Below are 16,893 nucleotides of genomic sequence, written 5' to 3' on the forward strand. Positions count from 1 at the left end.
TTCAAAAATGACTTAAATGGTATAAAGAGGCTTTAAGAGACCATACACAGTGGGCTATACTGCCTGAGATGATTCAGATTTGTGTGGATATCGGCCCCTCCTGCATACAACAGGCAGTTGCCTTGGCAGTAGCTATTACTCAGGTTATTCATCCACAGTCTAAAAAAAGGGGAAAAAGCAAGGTGGTTTGTTTCCATTGTGGGGACGAGGGACATTTACCCCAAAACTGTTCTGCTGCACCAAAAACAACACAGCCTTTATCTGTCTCTTCAATAAAACCTTCCAGTCCATGTACTAGATGTAGACGAGGGTACCATTGGGCAAGTGATGGTAGATCTAAAACCGATGTGGAAGGCTGACTCATTCAGGAAAACTTCCAGTGGGGCCCAGCTCGGCCCCATCAAACATGGGAGCCCTTTCCTCTCCCCTGCCACAAGCGTCTTTGACCATTGGTGAACAATAACCAGCAGTAGAGGCTTGGACCTCAGTTCCTCCTTCAGATTCCGGTTGATTCCTCAAATGGGGGCCCCAGTTTATTCCTACTGGAGCCTATGGACCTATGCCTCAGGGTACAGTGGGAATCTTTGTTGTTGTTGTTGTTTTGAATTTTTTTAGGGAAGGGTCTACAGTGTTCATCCTCTCACTACTAGATTGGACTCATAGTGATCTGCCTGTTTACAGCCTCCCAAGAGCTGGGATTACAGGCGTGCACCACCACACCCAGTCTCAATTGCCATCTCAGTGCACCCCGGGGGCAGGGTCAGCATGGCAGGCCCAAGGACCGAACTCCTGGCCCCTGCGCCTGCTTGCAGGTGCTTTAATCTGCTGAGCTATTTGGCCAGCCCTTACAGTGGGAATCTTGCTAGGCTTCAGCAGTCTCATTTTAAAAGGTCTCCAGATTTTGCCTGATGTAATTGATTATACCAGAGAAATCACAGTTCTTGTCCAATTACCCAAACCACTGCTAAAATCACTCCAGATATTCCTGTGGCTCAATTGGTCATTTTTCCCTTGGAAAATTTATAAATTAAAAAAAAAAATTCAAGGATTTTGGGTCTCCCAATACTTATTGGGTTCAGCAGATTAAACAAAATTGTCCTGAGTTGGAGTTGACTGTTGAAGAAAAAGCATTTAAAGGGCCATTAGACACGAGTGTAAATGTTTTAGTTATTGCTCAGCATCACTGGCCTGGGGAGTGGACTCTGGATGTGCCACTACAGATTTATAAGGGATGGGCAAGTTTTTTTACCCTAGCAGAAATGCTAAGTTGTTAATTTGGAGAGATACAGAAGGCCATTCTAGACATTTTTCTCCTTATGTCCTCCCCCATATACCAGTCAGTCTATCAGGTCATGACATATTACAGGGTATGGGAGCATTTTTGGCCAGTCCTAACTCCCTGGTGACTCATCAGATGTTACAACAAGGTTTCCTTCCCAATCAAGGGCTTGGTAAAAATTCTCAAGAAAAAAAACAAAACAAACAAAAAACAAAAACCAACTCTTCTAGTTCTTCCTAAAACAGATCATTTTGGCATAGGCCATTTTCATGCGAGGCCTTGACCTCTTCTCCCACCCCACAGATGGCATCCAAGATAACTTGGATGTCTGGATGACCCGTTTAGTTTGATCAGTGGCACCTAACTCAGGAGAAGACTGTAGCAACTCATACACTGGTTAATGAACAGCTGATAGTAGGGCACCTAGAACATTCCAATAGCCTTTGAAATACCCCAATTTTTGTAATAAAAAAAAGATCCAAAAAGTGGAGATTGCTATAGGACTTGCAGGCAGTCAGTGGCACCATGGAGCCTATGGGAGCACTGCAACAGGGATTGCCCAGTCCTGTAGCTATTCCTTTGCATTTTTCTTTTATGGTGATCGATTTAAAAGACTGTTTCTTCTCTGAAGCACCTGCTTAGGCAGATGCAGTGGCTGGGGTTCAATCCCAGGCGTGCTGTGCCAGCCCCACCTCTGGGGCACATGGAGATGGTGATTGAGACTGGGGGGGGGTGGGCACATGCCTGTAATCCCAGCTCTTGGGAGGCTGAACACAGGTGAATCACTATGTGTCCAATCTACGTAGCAAGACCCTGTAGATCCTTACTAAAATACACACACACACACACACACACACACACACACACACACAAAGACTGTTTCTTCTCCATCCCTCTCCACCCTGAAGATAAAAACAAAAAAAATTTGCTTTTAGTTTAGTCTTCTAAAATGTTAAACAAAGATTGCTAAAAAGCTGCTACCGTGTTCTCTCAGGAGAACGTCGTTGGGCTGTCGGCCTGGGCCTTGCAGCCGCAATGTATTCAAGTCCGAAATATGGCAACTTTGAAAGATATTACCAGGCGACTAAAGTCAATCAAAAACATCCAGAAAATTACCAAGTCTATGAAAATGGTAGCAGCAGCAAAATATGCCCGAGCTGAGAGGGAGCTGAAACTGGCTCGAATATACGGAATAGGATCTTTTGCTCTATATGAAAAAGCTGATATTAAGGTACCTGAAGACAAAAAAAAAAACACCTTCTCATTGGCATATCCTCGGATTGAGGACTTTGTGGTGCTGTTCATTCCTCAGTTGCTAAACAGAGAAGGAATGAGGTGGCCACACTCACGGCAGCTGGAAAAGAGGTCATGCTGGTTGGAATTGGTGATAAAATTAGGGGCATACTTGCCAGGACTCATTCTGACCAGTTTCTGGTGACCTTCAAGGATGTGGGAAGAAAGCCCCCTACTTTTGGAGATGCGTCTGTCATTGCTTTCGAATTACTCAATTCTGGATATGAGTTTGATGAGGGCTCTGTCATCTTTAATCGATTCAGGTCTGCTATCTCCTATAAAACAGAAAAAAAGCCCATCTTTTCCCTTAATATCACTGCAAATGCTGAGAGCATGAGCATCTGTGATGATATTGATGCTGATGTGCTGCAGAATTACCAAGAGTACAACCTGGCCAATATCATCTATTACTCCCTGGAGGAATCCACCACCAGTGAGCAAAGCGCTAGAATGACGGCGATGGACAATGCCAGCAAGAATGCTTCTGAGATGATTGATAAATTGACTTTGACATTCAATCGTACTCGCTGAGCCGTCATCACCAAAGAGTTGATTGAAATCATCTCTGGTGCAGCAGCTCTGGATTAATGAAAATCAAGTTCCATCCTCACACAAGAGGTAAAGAAGAAAAATTCAGCAAGCTGATTTTGTTTAGAGCTTACTACTGTCTTGGTCAGAAGAAACGTGGTCCATTGTTTGAATTACTACAGACAGAAAGATATTTATAAATACCTTACAATAAACAACTTACAATAAAAAATAAAAATAAACAAAGATTGCTTATTGTGATAAGACTTTCTTTACAATTCCTTAATAAAAAAGGGGGGCAAAGAAAAAGCCTTGTGATGTATGTCCCATTTAAGGATAATTAATTAGGTGAAAAATTCTTATGTATTAGATAAAGAAAATTGATTAAAAGAGTCATGTCGAAACGAAAATGTAAACATGTCACAAAATTTCAGGATTGACCTGCTACAATGCTGTATATGGCTTGATTTCTAAATTTCTGTGTAAAAATGTGTAATGCCTTTTTAACATTCAATAGGGATTTTTTTTTTTTTTTTGAAGGCTAGGAAATATTTTATTGGCAATCAGGGACACAGCCATAAGAGGGAAGTGCACAGGACTGCAAACTAAAACCCACTAGTCAGCAAAGGCCCGTTGGGCCAGGAACACTGCATCCTGGGGTCCTCAGTCTCCCATCTGTAAATACACAACACAGGGCAGCCAAGACAGGAGGCAACGGCTCATGTGTCCCAGCCAGTGACAGAATATATACTTCACTATGAGCAACAGGGTAGGGAGGTACAGAGGAGGGAAGACTCATCATTGCCTAAGACCACCTCCTCCTCTCAGAGCCAACACCAGGTGGAGGACAGAACCACCTAGAATCTTGTAGTCAGCTGCTGTCTTCTCATCATTCATCTGTTTGCCACTATAGATGAGCCGCTGCTGTTGTGGTGGGATTCCCTCTTTCTCCTCGACACGCTCCTTGATTCGCTCCACCTTGTCTGTGGGTTCAATGTCAATCTCAATCTCCTTTCTGGTCAGTGTCTTCACTTTAATTAGCATCTTCTTCTCTGGTTGAGGTGGTGTGCGGATAAATTGGTGCGTTTCCCGCTGCGGGCCTCAATAGGGATTTAAATATTAGAATGTCCATGGTTGTTGGAAAGTAACAGTTTCATTTTAATTCTAAAGTATTTGATATTCAGATAGATAGTAATATTAAGCTCAACAACCTCTGTTACAGGATAATGTCATTAATCTTCTCTTCTGGATGTTTAACAACTAAAGTTTTCAGACCAAAACTTAAAGAGATAGATGGGCTAAAAGGATAGCCAATATTTGGATCCTAGCCCTTCAAGGTCAGTGAGGACTCAGAACATAAGAGAACCTCGGTTGTAACTCAGTTGTGACTCAGATTTTCTGATCAAGGAGATTATGGGGCCACGGAAGGAAGTGATCAATGATGTACAGTGTGCCTAAGGAGAGTCTCCTGGAGAGAAAAAAATCTCTCAGGCTCTCACAGAGAGCAAATTGGTCAAGCAATGGCCGTGACTCATCCCTACAGGTGAGCATCCTGGTGTCTTGCCTTCGGCAGCAGCAGGTCATGGGCCCATTCTGAGAGGTCACTTGGGATATGACCTCCTTTCCCATAAGGACTCAAGCCAAGTTCTCAGATCAAAGGGACCCACACCCTGTGGGTTGCAGGACCACTGTCTTCTACTGGGCTTCTTGCAGGAGGAGGCTAGTGGTCAGCCAGGTGAGCACAGGCTGGAGAGGGTGGGTAGGACAGCTGCCCTGAAATCACAGACCATCATCCATATGAAGGTCATACACTCTGGCATCCCTCACACTGCTGCCAACCTTTGGAGCCCCTGGCATAGGGTTGGTGGAGGTTATGGGGCTCAATATGGGCTCCCCGGCATGTGGAGCAGCCTTGCCTCTCGCTGCTCAGGGCTCTCACTCAACTCTTAGCCAGTGATCTGCTGAAGAAACTGAGCTGGAAATAATCCACGTTGAGCCAGCACCTCACAGAGGCCTGTGACACCCTCACACCACGCAAAAGGGAAAAAGGCCACCAGCCCAGAGGGCACCATCAACTCTGAGGAAAAACTGGTAGAGGCCTCCAAGCTCCCTCCAGAGCGCCTCACGAGTGGTTATTTTCTCTTTACCTGCATCTTATGAACACCCAGTGAAAAACCATTTCACAGGGAGGGACAGAAAGTATCTTAATGTCTAAAGTCACCCCAGAGCAGGTGTCTGTGACAGAACACCCAGCCTGTGCCCTCCTATTCCTTACTGGCCTCCTCCCTTCCCACAGCCTGGCCACTCAGGAAAAGTGACACCAGAAAGCCACTGGGTGGCCTGTCCCCAAAAAGGAAAGGGCATCAGAAACAAAGAGATGTAGGTGTGGTGAATAATGGTCAGTTTGTAACATCCAGCTGAACTGAGTGTGCATAGTGGCAAGTATGGAAGGCCCACCGTGCATTTTTTTCCACCAGCATGAGCAGAGAACCAGAGGGGAAGATGGGGTGCTGTTAATTCTCCTGGAGAAGCTCGTCATGCTGGTTTTCTTGACCTGCACTGTTCTCATCATTGGAGGAGCTCGGAACCTAGCTGTTGCTGAGGATGGCTGTGGTACCTTCCAGAGAGGCTCAGGTCCTTACCTTGAGCGTTGCTTGCTGGCTCCAGTGCAGATCCCTCAGCCTGCTGGCACAGATCCTTCACCCCACCGGCACAGACCTTCTAGCTCCCACCACTGACTTTTGGGCCTTATCTGTACAGATCCTTGATACAGACTTGCAAGACACATTGCTCTGGGCTCCTGGCCTCCTGTTGGAGGCACGGAGGACATTACCATGGGCTCTAGGTCTTCAGCTGGACTTCTACAGGACATTGCCATGAGATCTAAGCCCTCAGCTGGAGTCTTTGAGTCTCTAGTGTGTGGACAGATCTCCTGTGCTCTTCTGCATTTGATTTTTTTGGGGTGAATATTATAAAATAATCCTGTAAGTTATGTGTCCTGTATTAAATCCGTTCCCTTGCAATCCCTGACTACAACAGTAGGCGTGAAACTTGAGCAGATCACTGCCTCTCTCTCTCTCCACCACGCCCAGGGGACAGCAGCTCCTCCTAAAGCAGGGTTAGTAGTGGGCACAATTTGGGGACAGGGGCTATCAAAAGCCCAGTTCTCCCCTTGCTTAGCACCTGTGAGGTCCTGGGTTCACTCCTCAGAGCTAAAAAAAGAAAGAAAGAAAGAAAGGACAGAAGAACCAGAGTCCAGCTCCTACACTGGTGATGCTGGAGCGCACACTGGCAGGGTGGTCTGCCCATGCCCTGAGAACACCTTTGCTGCCCTGGCTGCTCCTCCTCTGCAGGGCAGTGTCTGAGGGCCTCCTAGTGGGCAGCATCCCCCAGCCTACAGGAGGAGAAATGCTGTCACCCTCAACCCCAAGTGGCTTCACAGAGCAGAGAGGGTTTCTGGGCCACTGTCAGGCTTTTGGGGGCCAGCTGGACCCCAGGCTCCTTCCTGTGGTCTGGACAGCTCTGGTCCCTGGAAGGTTTTCTCCTACCACCTTTCTTCCCTTTCCATATCTCCCCTTAGAGAACCAGAGCACCCACGCCCTCCCCCACCACCTGGGCACCCTAGGTGGGCATCTGGGGCAGCCAGGGCACTCTGTGGGGTTTCCAGCAGGTGACCCTGGCTGAGCATAAACCACCCCTCCTGTGGCTGTCGAGCAATATGGTGTTCTGCCCAGTCCTGCATCCTATGTATGTGCATGTTCACTTGTAGGAAGAAGTCATACCTTTGAGAGTGGCTACAAGAATGTCCCCCAAATTGTTAGTATAAAAAATTCAATGCAAAGGGCTGGCCAGATAGGTCAGAGGATTAAAGCACCTGCAAACACCGGGGCTGGAGATTTGATGCCGCCAGTGCCATGCTGGCCCCGCCCCCAGGGCACACTGAGGGGACTGAGACTGGGCATGGTGGCACGCATCTGTAATCCCAGCACTTGGGAGGCTGAAAACAGAGGGATCCCTACAAATCCTATCTGTGTAGTGAGACCCTATAGACTCTATACTTTAAAAAAAAAAAAATCAATGCAGTCATGTAAAGAAAAACTTATGAAATACTGAAGAATGAAAGAGAGCCTTCCAACAAGTGGGAAGGAAGGCATTTCTTGGTCATAGCTACAAAGGAGTGGTATTACAATGTGATTGTTTCTAAAATTAAGCTGTAAACAATACATATCAATCAAAATACCAAGACAACTGATGGGTGGGACAGCAGAAACAACAAAAACAGATGTTCAGGGTGAGTGATTAATCAGATGGAAAACAGAATGCACTACAAGGATTCAAGAGGTGTACCAGAAGCAGAGATGCCAGCTGGGTAAGAATTGACTGTTTTGGGGTTGTGTTGTTGTTCTTTTTTAATTGGGATCTTGCTACGTGGTCCAGGCAGCCCTCAACTCTGTGGTGCCCTGCCCTAGTCTCCTGAGTAGCTGAGCTTACAGTTGGTCACTACAGCACCAGGCTAAAATTTAAAGCTGCTAAATTTCCAGCTGGGTATGGTGGCACACGTCTGTGACTATAGCTGAGTCGGGAGGACCACCGCGTGTTCGACACCTGCTCGGGCTACATAGTGAATTCGAGTTTTACTTTTAACTGCATAGTGAGACCCTGTCTCAAAAAGCCAAAACAAACTGCTAAATTTCTACCGGGGTGTGGTGGCACACACCTATCTACATGAAATAAGAACTTTTTTTACCAACCTCAGTATGTGAGGTTGAGTCACAGAACCTAGGATCCTAGTGAGGAAGGAACAAAGAAGTACAGGGACTTCTGAGCCCCCTGTTGCTCACCACCCAGCCCTGCTGTGGGTCTCTGCCCCACACCCAGTACTGCCACCCTCCCCACAGCTCAGCCTTGGGCACAGGGAGGGGCATGGGCAGCCACCCTGCCTGCCTCCATCTGCCTATCCCCAGCACATGGTGGGTCCTCCTGGCCCTGAAACCTGGGGAAAGTAGATCCTTCCTGGGCCCTGTCCTGGAGCAAGGACCAGCCCTGCCCCGCTCTCCTGGATAGGCCTCCTGCCTCTGCCTGCTTCTTCCTGAGAGCAGCTGCTGACAGCTTCTAACAGAAACACCTTAGCCCACGCAGCCCCAAGAAACTCCTGTGCACGCAGGCAGGTTCCTGAAACTCCTGCTCTTCCCAGAAGCAGTTCCTCCCTGGGCAAGGACAGCCCCGCAGCCCTGCCCCTCTCTCCCGGCCCCGCCCCCTGCAGTCCCTGAGTTTTCCTCTAGCTGGAAAGGCTCAGAAGCTGGAGGCCTCAGAGCAACTGGAGGTTCTGTGGGAGGAGGCAGCAGGTGAGTTGCTGGGAGGCAGGAGGTGAGGACTCAAGGGTCTGGGCGCTCCAGGGGTTGGGGACTTTCAGGGGGGCACATGGAGTACGTGGCTGTGGCACCTGTTGGACCTGCAGCCCCTGTCGCCTGTTGCCTCAGAGATGAGCAGGGAGCAAGGCAGGTCCAGGGTCACTAGCCAGGCACGGTGTGGGCAGGAGGAGGGGGCAGGTGGTCCAGGTGTGGTGCCCAAGGGATCTGCATCTCTTTGGGGGCCTCGTCTGGGCTTTGGGAGGAGCAGTAGCAGCACTGTGGAGTCCCTAGGATGGGACAGAGCTGCCTGTGACCTCTCCAGAGAGGGCTGAGGGCTGCTGGGCTTCTGGACTCATCACACCGTCTGAACAGATCTGTGCACACCCACACGCATACACGACCATGTGTACACTCAGTGTCACTCACATGCATTTGCTCTCACAAGAAGCCTTCTTGTCATGACAGGACCCTCGGTGGCTTTGCCATCACATCCTGAAGTCATCAGGAGCAGTGGTGTACAGAGTGGTGACCTGCTCCCGAAAACAGCTCTGAGTGCTTGGGAGCCTGGAAGGAGGGGCATTTAGGCAGTGATGGTAGTGACAGCAGAGCTGAGTCCCTTTGGCCACTGGAAGAAGTGGCCACCTGGCTCGTGAGTTGGCCCCACTTTTGCCCCTCAGCTCCAGACCCTGCTCTGCCACAGCTTCCTGCACCCCCTGCGCAGCTATGGGCCTGAGCCCACCGCCACCCCTGTCAGGCCACACTGGCCACACTGACCAGCTCCCAACTCCAGCTTGGTCTTGGCTCCAGTCCGAGTCAGATGGCCACATCATAAGAGCCACCCAAGGAGCAGAGGCAGGGCCTGGGAAGGGGTCCCACCGAGACCTGGAGGAGACCACACGGCTGAGCCCAAGCTTTTGAGGCACGTCCTACAGCCATGCCCATAGCCTATGCTGTGCCCCTGCTCACTGCCAATGCGCAGGTGTGAGGCTGTGCCTAAGGGGGGAGCAAAGACTGAAAGTTCCTCAGGCCTGGGTCAGGGCTTCCTCCAGGAGCTGCGCCAGGGCTCCAGCCCCTAAAGGAACAGAGGCAGGCAGTGGCCAGGCTTGCACCCTCCACCCTGAGGTACAGCTCCTTGGGTCCAGTACTGGGTAGGAGAGCAGCCCAGGCAGGGCTCACTTCCTCCTTGGCAGAGGGGCAGGCGAGGACTGGGCACAGCAGGAAGGCCTAGTGGAGGACTGTCCATGGTCAGGAGGGCTGGTAGGGAACTTGTTGAGAGTTACCTTCCAATACAAGAAAAATGTTCTGTAAAAATATCACAGATAAGATCTTTCTAGAATCAAGATGGTTCCCAGTGGCACAGAATAAGGCTGAACTATTTAACTGATCTTGGCAATTGTGCAGAGGCAGGAAGGGTAAGGCTGCCTGCCGCCTCTGCGTGGTTCGGGCTGGTTCGGGCTGGTTCAGGTAGCTCACAAAGCTCCTATTTCTGAGAAAGGGTGGTCCAGGATGATCTAAGGGAAGATGAAGAGCTAGAGGGCCACCTATCTGGCCAGATGTCAGGGCAGTGACAGAGTCACTCCCTGAAACTGTGGCCCTGGCATCACCTGGAGGATGGCTGAGATATGCCCGATGGCAGGGCCCCAAGGAAGGGGTGGCACTGGGGACAGGGAATTCCCCTTAAAGGTATCCCAGCTCAACCTGCTGCCCCCAGTTGCTCCCTGCTTACAGAATGACTGTCAGGTGGACTAAAACACAGGACCTCACTAAGGCACTGAGTTGCCCAAGTGACCTCAGTCTCCTGATCCTTCCTCCTCAGCCTCCTCAGGGCTAGAATTACAGGTCTGCATGTGCCTCCAGGGCCAGCATGTTTGTTTGTTTGTTTGTTTGTTTGTTGGGAGGGGATACTTTTTTAAACAAACAACATTTTAAAATAAAACTTTGAAGCATTAAAGGAAAAGACAGATAGGGACATTAACATTTACAGTCTTTTCCCAGAAAACAGGAACAATGGAGGTCGAACAAGCCTCCCGCCTGACAATGTGCTTCCTTAACACACAAAGGTCTCACACAAGGAGATAGACAATTCCTAAGAAACATGGGAAAAGGTTAGCAAATGAAAGGAGCAACCCGAAAGGGTCATGCAAGGTGGGCTCTGGCTCCCCCAGCCATCCCCGCCCCCCCGACTCTTTCCTCCCACTTTACACTCTTGCTGGCTCTTTTACAAGGAGCCTGTGGGACACCTCCTTGCAACAATAAAATAGAGACAGGGAGAGGTCTTTGCAACCAAGAGACAAGCACACCAGCCTGTGTGACCAGACTCCCGCCTGTCCTTGCTGTCTACACTGGCTTGGAGGCCTGCAGAGGTCCTGGCCTCCTCCACCACTGGTGGGAGTGGGGAAGATGGGTAACAACAGGCTTGGGGGCCCAGGAACCCAAGCGGAGGAGGGGGCTCTACCCACAGCCCTGAAGGGTGAGCATGCCTTCCCCCCAGCCCTGTCCCTGCGCAGCACCGCCCTGGGGGCCCTTGTTCTCAAACTCCAGAATGTCTGTGAAACTCAAGGTACCTGTGCCCCAGCCCTCCACCCAAGCCCATAAAAATGAAATAAAAACAGGGTTTAAGCCAGGCTTAGTGGTTCATACTTGTAATCCCAATACTCATTGGAGGAGGCTGAGGCAGGAGGGTTACTGCAAGTTCAAGGCAGCCTGGGCTACAAAGTGAGTTCAAAATTAACCTAAACTACATAGTGAAATCCTGTCTCAAAAATAAAATAAAATAAAGAAAGAAGACAGCCTGAACTACACAGCCAGACCTTGTCTCAAAAAAGCAACAAACAAACAAAAACCAAAAATCAGCTGTAACTAAAGGGCCCCAGTTATGTGGCATTCCAAAAGGGCAGCTGTGGAGAGAGTGAGGGGACAGGAGAGTAAGAGGAGACCAGAGTGGGGAAGCCCAGGGCCATGAGCCCCGTGCCTTACAGGCCTCCAAGAATAGAGTGAGTCCCAGGGTGGCACAGGCTCTGGGTGACAGGACGAGCTATAGCTTGGTCCCTCATAGACCATGAGAGCACCTGTAAAATGTGCCCAATAGGGAAAACCTCAGTTCAGGTCAGGTGAGAGATGTGTGGGAGCCCTCTGTACTTTCCCATCGATATTTCTATAAATGTAAAATGGCTCAGAAACAAAAATAAAAAGGTTTGGAGCATGGTGCCTGCCTGGCAAGGTCCTAGTTCGATCCCTAGTACCAAAAATAAGTACATAAAATAAGAAATAAGAGGGGCTGGTGAGATGGCTCAGTGGTTTAAAGCACCTACTTAGAACAAGCTAAGCTTAGTAAAGCACAGGGACCGCGGTTCAATCCCCCAGCACCACATGCCAGCCAACCCCGCCCCCTGGTGGGCTGAGCTGGCCACACACACACACACACACACACACACACACACACTAAATAAATAAATAAATGTTAAAAAAATAATTAAAAAAAGGAAATAAGAAAGCTTCTTTAAAAAAAAAAAAAGCTTCTTAGTTTAAAAAAATACCTTCATCTCAACAAGTGGGCAAGTAACTGAAAAATGCTTTTAACTGGAAAAAAATATTTTTAATCAGATTGAAAAAAAAAAACAAAAAACTGCAACCTTTAACTGGCCTCATCAATCAGAGCAAATTCCACTCTCACCACCCAAGCCAAACATGGTAGGAAATGATCTAAGAGGTGATTTGCTGCTGTTTCAGAGCAAGCAAAACCTCAGTTCCTGGGGCCGGGGAGATAGCTCAGTAGAATAAGCGCTTGCCCGGCAAGTGCACAGGCCTGAGTTCAATCCCTGGTTCCGAAAAAAAAAAAAAAAAAAAATCCTTAGTTCCCATAAGCCAGGTTGGTGGCACATGCCTGTAATCCAAGAACTTGGTAGGCTGAGGCAGGAGAATTGTGAGCTCAAGGCTAAGCTGCACAGTGAGACCCTGGCTCAAAACGAAAAAAAAAAAAAAAAACCACCTCATTTGCCAGGTCACACAGGTGCTCCATTCAGAACTTTGCTAGCACGAGGCAGCAAGGCAAGGTGGCCAGTGCTACAATATCCAGGAGGGGTCCTGAAGCCAGCAGCGCCCCTGGCCAAAGAGATCACCGGGCCCAGGACAGAGGTCAGAGCAGCATCAGCGCTGCAGGGTGCAGGCATTCTGGGCCAGACCCTCTGGGGAGGCCTTGCAGGCACAGTTTTGCTAATTTGGCACAGAGCTCTCCAGCACAACATAACTGAAGACAGCTGGGCACCGGGACCCCTAGCAGAGGCTCTGCCACCTCCATGTGGATTGTCACAGCCAGCACCTCACATTGCATGGAGCAAAACAACAGGAGCAAAGGTTGGACACTGAGGGCTGAGAGTCCAGCAGAGGCATGGGCATCGGAAGCACAACTGGTGGACTGATTTGAGGACCTGGGCTGTCAGCCCTGACCAGGCAAAGCTGCTCCACCTCAACCTCTGCTTCAGTCCACAGCCTCTGATCCCTGTGCTGTCTTTCTCCAGGGTCTACAGGACAAGGACCAGGGACCTGAAGGCCTACTGCCAACCAGCAGCCATGCACACCTGTCCCTGGGTGCCTCCCAGCATGGTCCTCAGAATGCTTGGGACCCTCCTGCTCGTGGCCACCTCCCTGAGTACTCAGAATGGAAGTAGGTCTCAGGTCTCTCCATCCTGCCAGGGGAGGGCCTAGGGGACAAGAAAGCAGGGATGGGAGACCAAGGTGAAGCCTAGCCTGACTCAGGGTCCAAGAGAGGGCATGGACCCTGCACACGCAGGCACCATGGGAGAGAAGCAGAGCTGGTGCCCTGGGAGGGAAGGGCAGGCCAGGTGCCCCAAGGATGGCAGATGGCAGGTGTCCCTGGCATCCCATGGCACTCACTGTCAGAGCCCCGGGAGGGGGATAACTAAATTCAGATCTGGTTCCCAGGGAAAGGGAATGCAGGAGATGGGGGCCAGGGCCTAAGACCGGACCAAGGAGGCGCGGCTCCACAGGACTGAGGGCCACTGTCCCAGTGGCAGACTCGGCCCTAACCATCAGCCTCTGCAGCTACTGGGCCTTCAGAGACCAGAGGCTCTGGGGGCCCCTACACAGCCTGGGTCCCAACAGGCTCCCAGAGATTTCCTCAACACAGATCTCCAGTTCTGGGGATCCCTTAAGCCACTCAGGGACATCCCACAGCAGCTTTAATGACAATGCAGTTCTGGTCACTGGTAGCCAACCCAGGACAACAAGGATTCGGGGTCAGGTCCCCCAGGATGTGTACACTCCCCCCTCACCCCATGGAACACACAGGAGAAGGGACAGCAGGAATATCCTGCAGACCAGCTGGCTTGGGCCACGGGACACTTTCATTGGCTCCCAGCTGGGTCACAGCAGCCCCCTCCACACACTGATTCTGCCCCTGCCACATAGGAGCCATGTGCTGCTGCTGCTGCTTCAATCTGATTAGGCAAATAAAGAGCTTGCTGTGTCCTTGGAGACCCCCAGGAGAGCAGCCAGGCCTTCTTCAGGGCCTGCCCTCAGGTGACTATTCCTCCACAGAGTGGGACAGGCCCATCTGCACGGAGGGCGAGGTGTTCGTGTCCAGGGGAGAGAGGGCTGTGCTGGCCTGCAACAGCTCCAACGCCCTCAGGCACGTCACCATCCAGCTGAGCGCTCATGGGGAGACCAGGACCATCTTCAGCGAGGCAACCCCAGGAAGCTTCTCCCAAGAAGGGTGGCAGCTCCAGGTGCAAGGGGGCCTGGCCCAGCTGGTGATCCAGCCTGCCCAGGATGCCCACGCAGGGCTGTACCTGTGGCAACTTCACGGGCTGCAGAGAAACAAAAAGAAAACCAGGCTGAACGTCTTGGGTGAGGACTAGGGAGCAAGGAGGAGGGTGGAAGAGGGGCTGAGGTACAGGGAGCACAGGGGAGAGGTCTCTCCTGCCTGGGCCTGGGTTCCCTGCACCACAGGAGTGAGCCAGGGGCCCTGCCAGTCTAAAGCCCCACCCACCCGATGCTTTCCTTTCTTGCATGACTCCTGGGGCCTCATCCACCCTCAGGCTCTCCTGCCCCCTCCCACCTTTTAGTCTATTACCTTTGCCTGAGCCCGGGGCCAGGGACTGCAGTCTGGGTCAAGGGGGACTCTAGGAACCCCATCTGGACTCCTGCTCCCCGGAGCTAGGCATGTGTAAGGCCTACCCCCACCTGACAGTGGTGTCTGTCCTGCAGAGCCCCAGCAGGAGCAGGAGGTGGAGCCATGTCCAGCGCTATCTACATCTTGCTGGAGTGTTTCACCATTGTCACCAGGTACAGGCCCCGCTGCAGTTTCCTCTGTCTTTGGAGGTTCTGCTTCCACTTCCCAGAGCCTCTCCCACCTGGCACCTTGCACCCCTACCTCCCATTCTCCCTCATGGGTACCCCCGTGGAAAGGTAGAAGCAAGCAGCGGATATATCTGTGAACCTGACCAACGGGTGAGATGAGGATGCTGGGGCAGGATGATGAGAAAGCGCCCACCTGTCTTCCAGATCTACCTCCTGGCTCCAGCAAACTGCAGGCTGCACCTGAGACCAGGCTGGGCTACCTGGTGGGAATCCCGGTGGCTATCACCCTCTTGATCCTGGTGGTGGTCTTCCTCAGATGGCGCTACCATCGTCATTCAATAATATTTGGCGATTTGTGCAGGTAGGAGGCCCAGTGCCCGATACAGGCAGCCCTGGCATCAGTGGTGGGGTCTCCCTGGAGCCCTGATCCAAGACAGCTCTGGGGGCCTGTGCTCACAAGGGCTGGGGGCATAATGGGGTAGAGTGGAGCCTAGGCAGCAACTTCCCCCCAGGATTCCTGCAGCTGTGACAAACAAGTCCAACCTTGGCCAGGCTCCCAGGACAGCCGAGAGGGTAGCTTGGGAGTATGGACACTAGTCTCCTTTCAGGACTCCTGAGAATTTGCGATAGCAACAAAAACCTATTAGTTTTCAGACCAGGGAGACCTGAGAGCACCCAGGAAGTGGGTTTAACCCCTCTGGGCTCAGACCTAGGCCTAGGGGTGAGGAGGAGAGGGTCTGAGTGTGTGTGTGTTCATGTGCCTGTGTTCACAGGCTGCGCGTGCAGAGCTCTGTGCACGTTGGTGTGTAAGCTGAGTGTCTGCCCACGCTGGACCTTGCTTTCCTCCCCAGGGCCTACGAGCCAGAGTCCAGCGAGAGCTGAGTGATGTGCACCAGGAGTATGGATCTCAACCCCTGCAGTTTAAACACTGAGGGCACCAGCATGAGGTGGCTACACTCCAGCACTCTCAGGATGCCAGGGCCACCATCCGGGGTCCAGATAAGCCATGGCTGCCACTTGGAGAGCTATGAGGACCCCATCTGCTGTTGTTGGCAAAGGAGAACCTGTCCGTGTGCATACATGGCACAGGGGACCAGAGACAGAGGACAAAGAGAGGGGTGAGAAAGGTAGTCTTTTCTGTCAAAGGGGATATACAAATCTCTAGTTTTGTAAAATCCAATTTTTGTAAATTGTGCATGAGCTTGTTTCACCATTCCTTTAAAAATCTACGTAGACAAAGGGCTACTACACACCAGTCCAGCTGCCATAAATTTGTTCCTGAGTCACAGGATCTGTTCTGCCCAGCAACTACGACACAAAACTAGCCAATCGAGTTAGACTGTGAGGCCACACTGCCACCCAGGGGCAGGGCCCAGTGCTCCAGGGAAGAAAAACCCAGCAAACTATTCGCATTTGTGGCTGGTTTTGCTTAGCCTAGCCACATACCCACTGCAGAAATAAAGCTTTTCCAAAACCTTCTCAAAAGTCTGGGTTTGGTTTTTGTTTTGTTTTGTGTTGCTTTGTCCTATTTGCAACATTAGAAAATTAATGTCCAACAGAAGGGCTGTCATGGGAACAGGTTGGCAGCCTAGGAGCATCCTGGGCTTGTCTCAGTCACTCACACACAGACAGGAGACAGACCCTGAGCCCCAGGCCCCCAGCCCTACACTTCAGCCACTCCTGCTGCTCTTCACCTTGTTCCATACCTGGAAACATCTCAAGTCCCACAGGATGTCCCCTACCCTCTCCCTCTTATCAGGGGCCTTGGGTACCTTTCCCTTGGCCTCTCTCCAATCCCTGGGTCTGCAGCTTGCTGAAGCTGGACCTCAGGCCCACAGTCACCTTCTAAGAGCAGAACAAGGCAGCAAACCTCCTGTCTGGGATCCAGGGGCCAAGATGGGGAAGAGACCTGAGAAGCTGTGCTGCGCCACACCCACCACCAGGGGGCAGCGCGGGCCTGCTGCAGGGAGCCTAGGGCCAGGGTGGGAGGAGGGACAGCAGCCTCCCAGGACCCCTCTGTGGCTCCACACCACTCTGCCAGGCTCCTGTTGGAGTCGCATCTGTTTCCCCCACTTGCTTTTTTATTGCGACTGTATCTTGTGTGTTTGCTTCTGCACAAGAGTG

The 16,893-nt window shown here is 51.1% G+C and overlaps 1 protein-coding gene and 2 pseudogenes across 1 annotated transcript; 2 read left to right on the top strand and 1 right to left on the bottom strand.

Annotated features, from left to right (window-relative positions):
- Window positions 1-2,269: 2,269 nt before the first annotated feature.
- On the top strand, window positions 2,270-3,247 carry LOC101589839 (annotated as a pseudogene).
- A 396-nt stretch (window positions 3,248-3,643) lies between these two features.
- LOC101590235 lies at window positions 3,644-4,191 on the bottom strand (annotated as a pseudogene).
- Window positions 4,192-8,410: 4,219 nt separating this feature from the next.
- On the top strand, window positions 8,411-14,881 carry LOC111812082 (secreted and transmembrane protein 1-like). The gene is made up of 5 exons (XM_023699246.1): window positions 8,411-8,445; window positions 12,969-13,114; window positions 14,008-14,316; window positions 14,677-14,754; window positions 14,811-14,881. The coding sequence occupies exons 2-5, from the start codon at window positions 13,021-13,023 to the stop codon at window positions 14,879-14,881; spliced, it is 552 nt and encodes a 183-aa protein (XP_023555014.1). The 5' UTR covers window positions 8,411-8,445; window positions 12,969-13,020.
- Window positions 14,882-16,893: the final 2,012 nt, after the last annotated feature.

The sequence above is a fragment of the Octodon degus genome, unplaced genomic scaffold, assembly GCF_000260255.1.
Source record: "Octodon degus isolate 3935 unplaced genomic scaffold, OctDeg1.0 scaffold00112, whole genome shotgun sequence".
NCBI lineage: Eukaryota > Metazoa > Chordata > Mammalia > Rodentia > Octodontidae > Octodon > Octodon degus.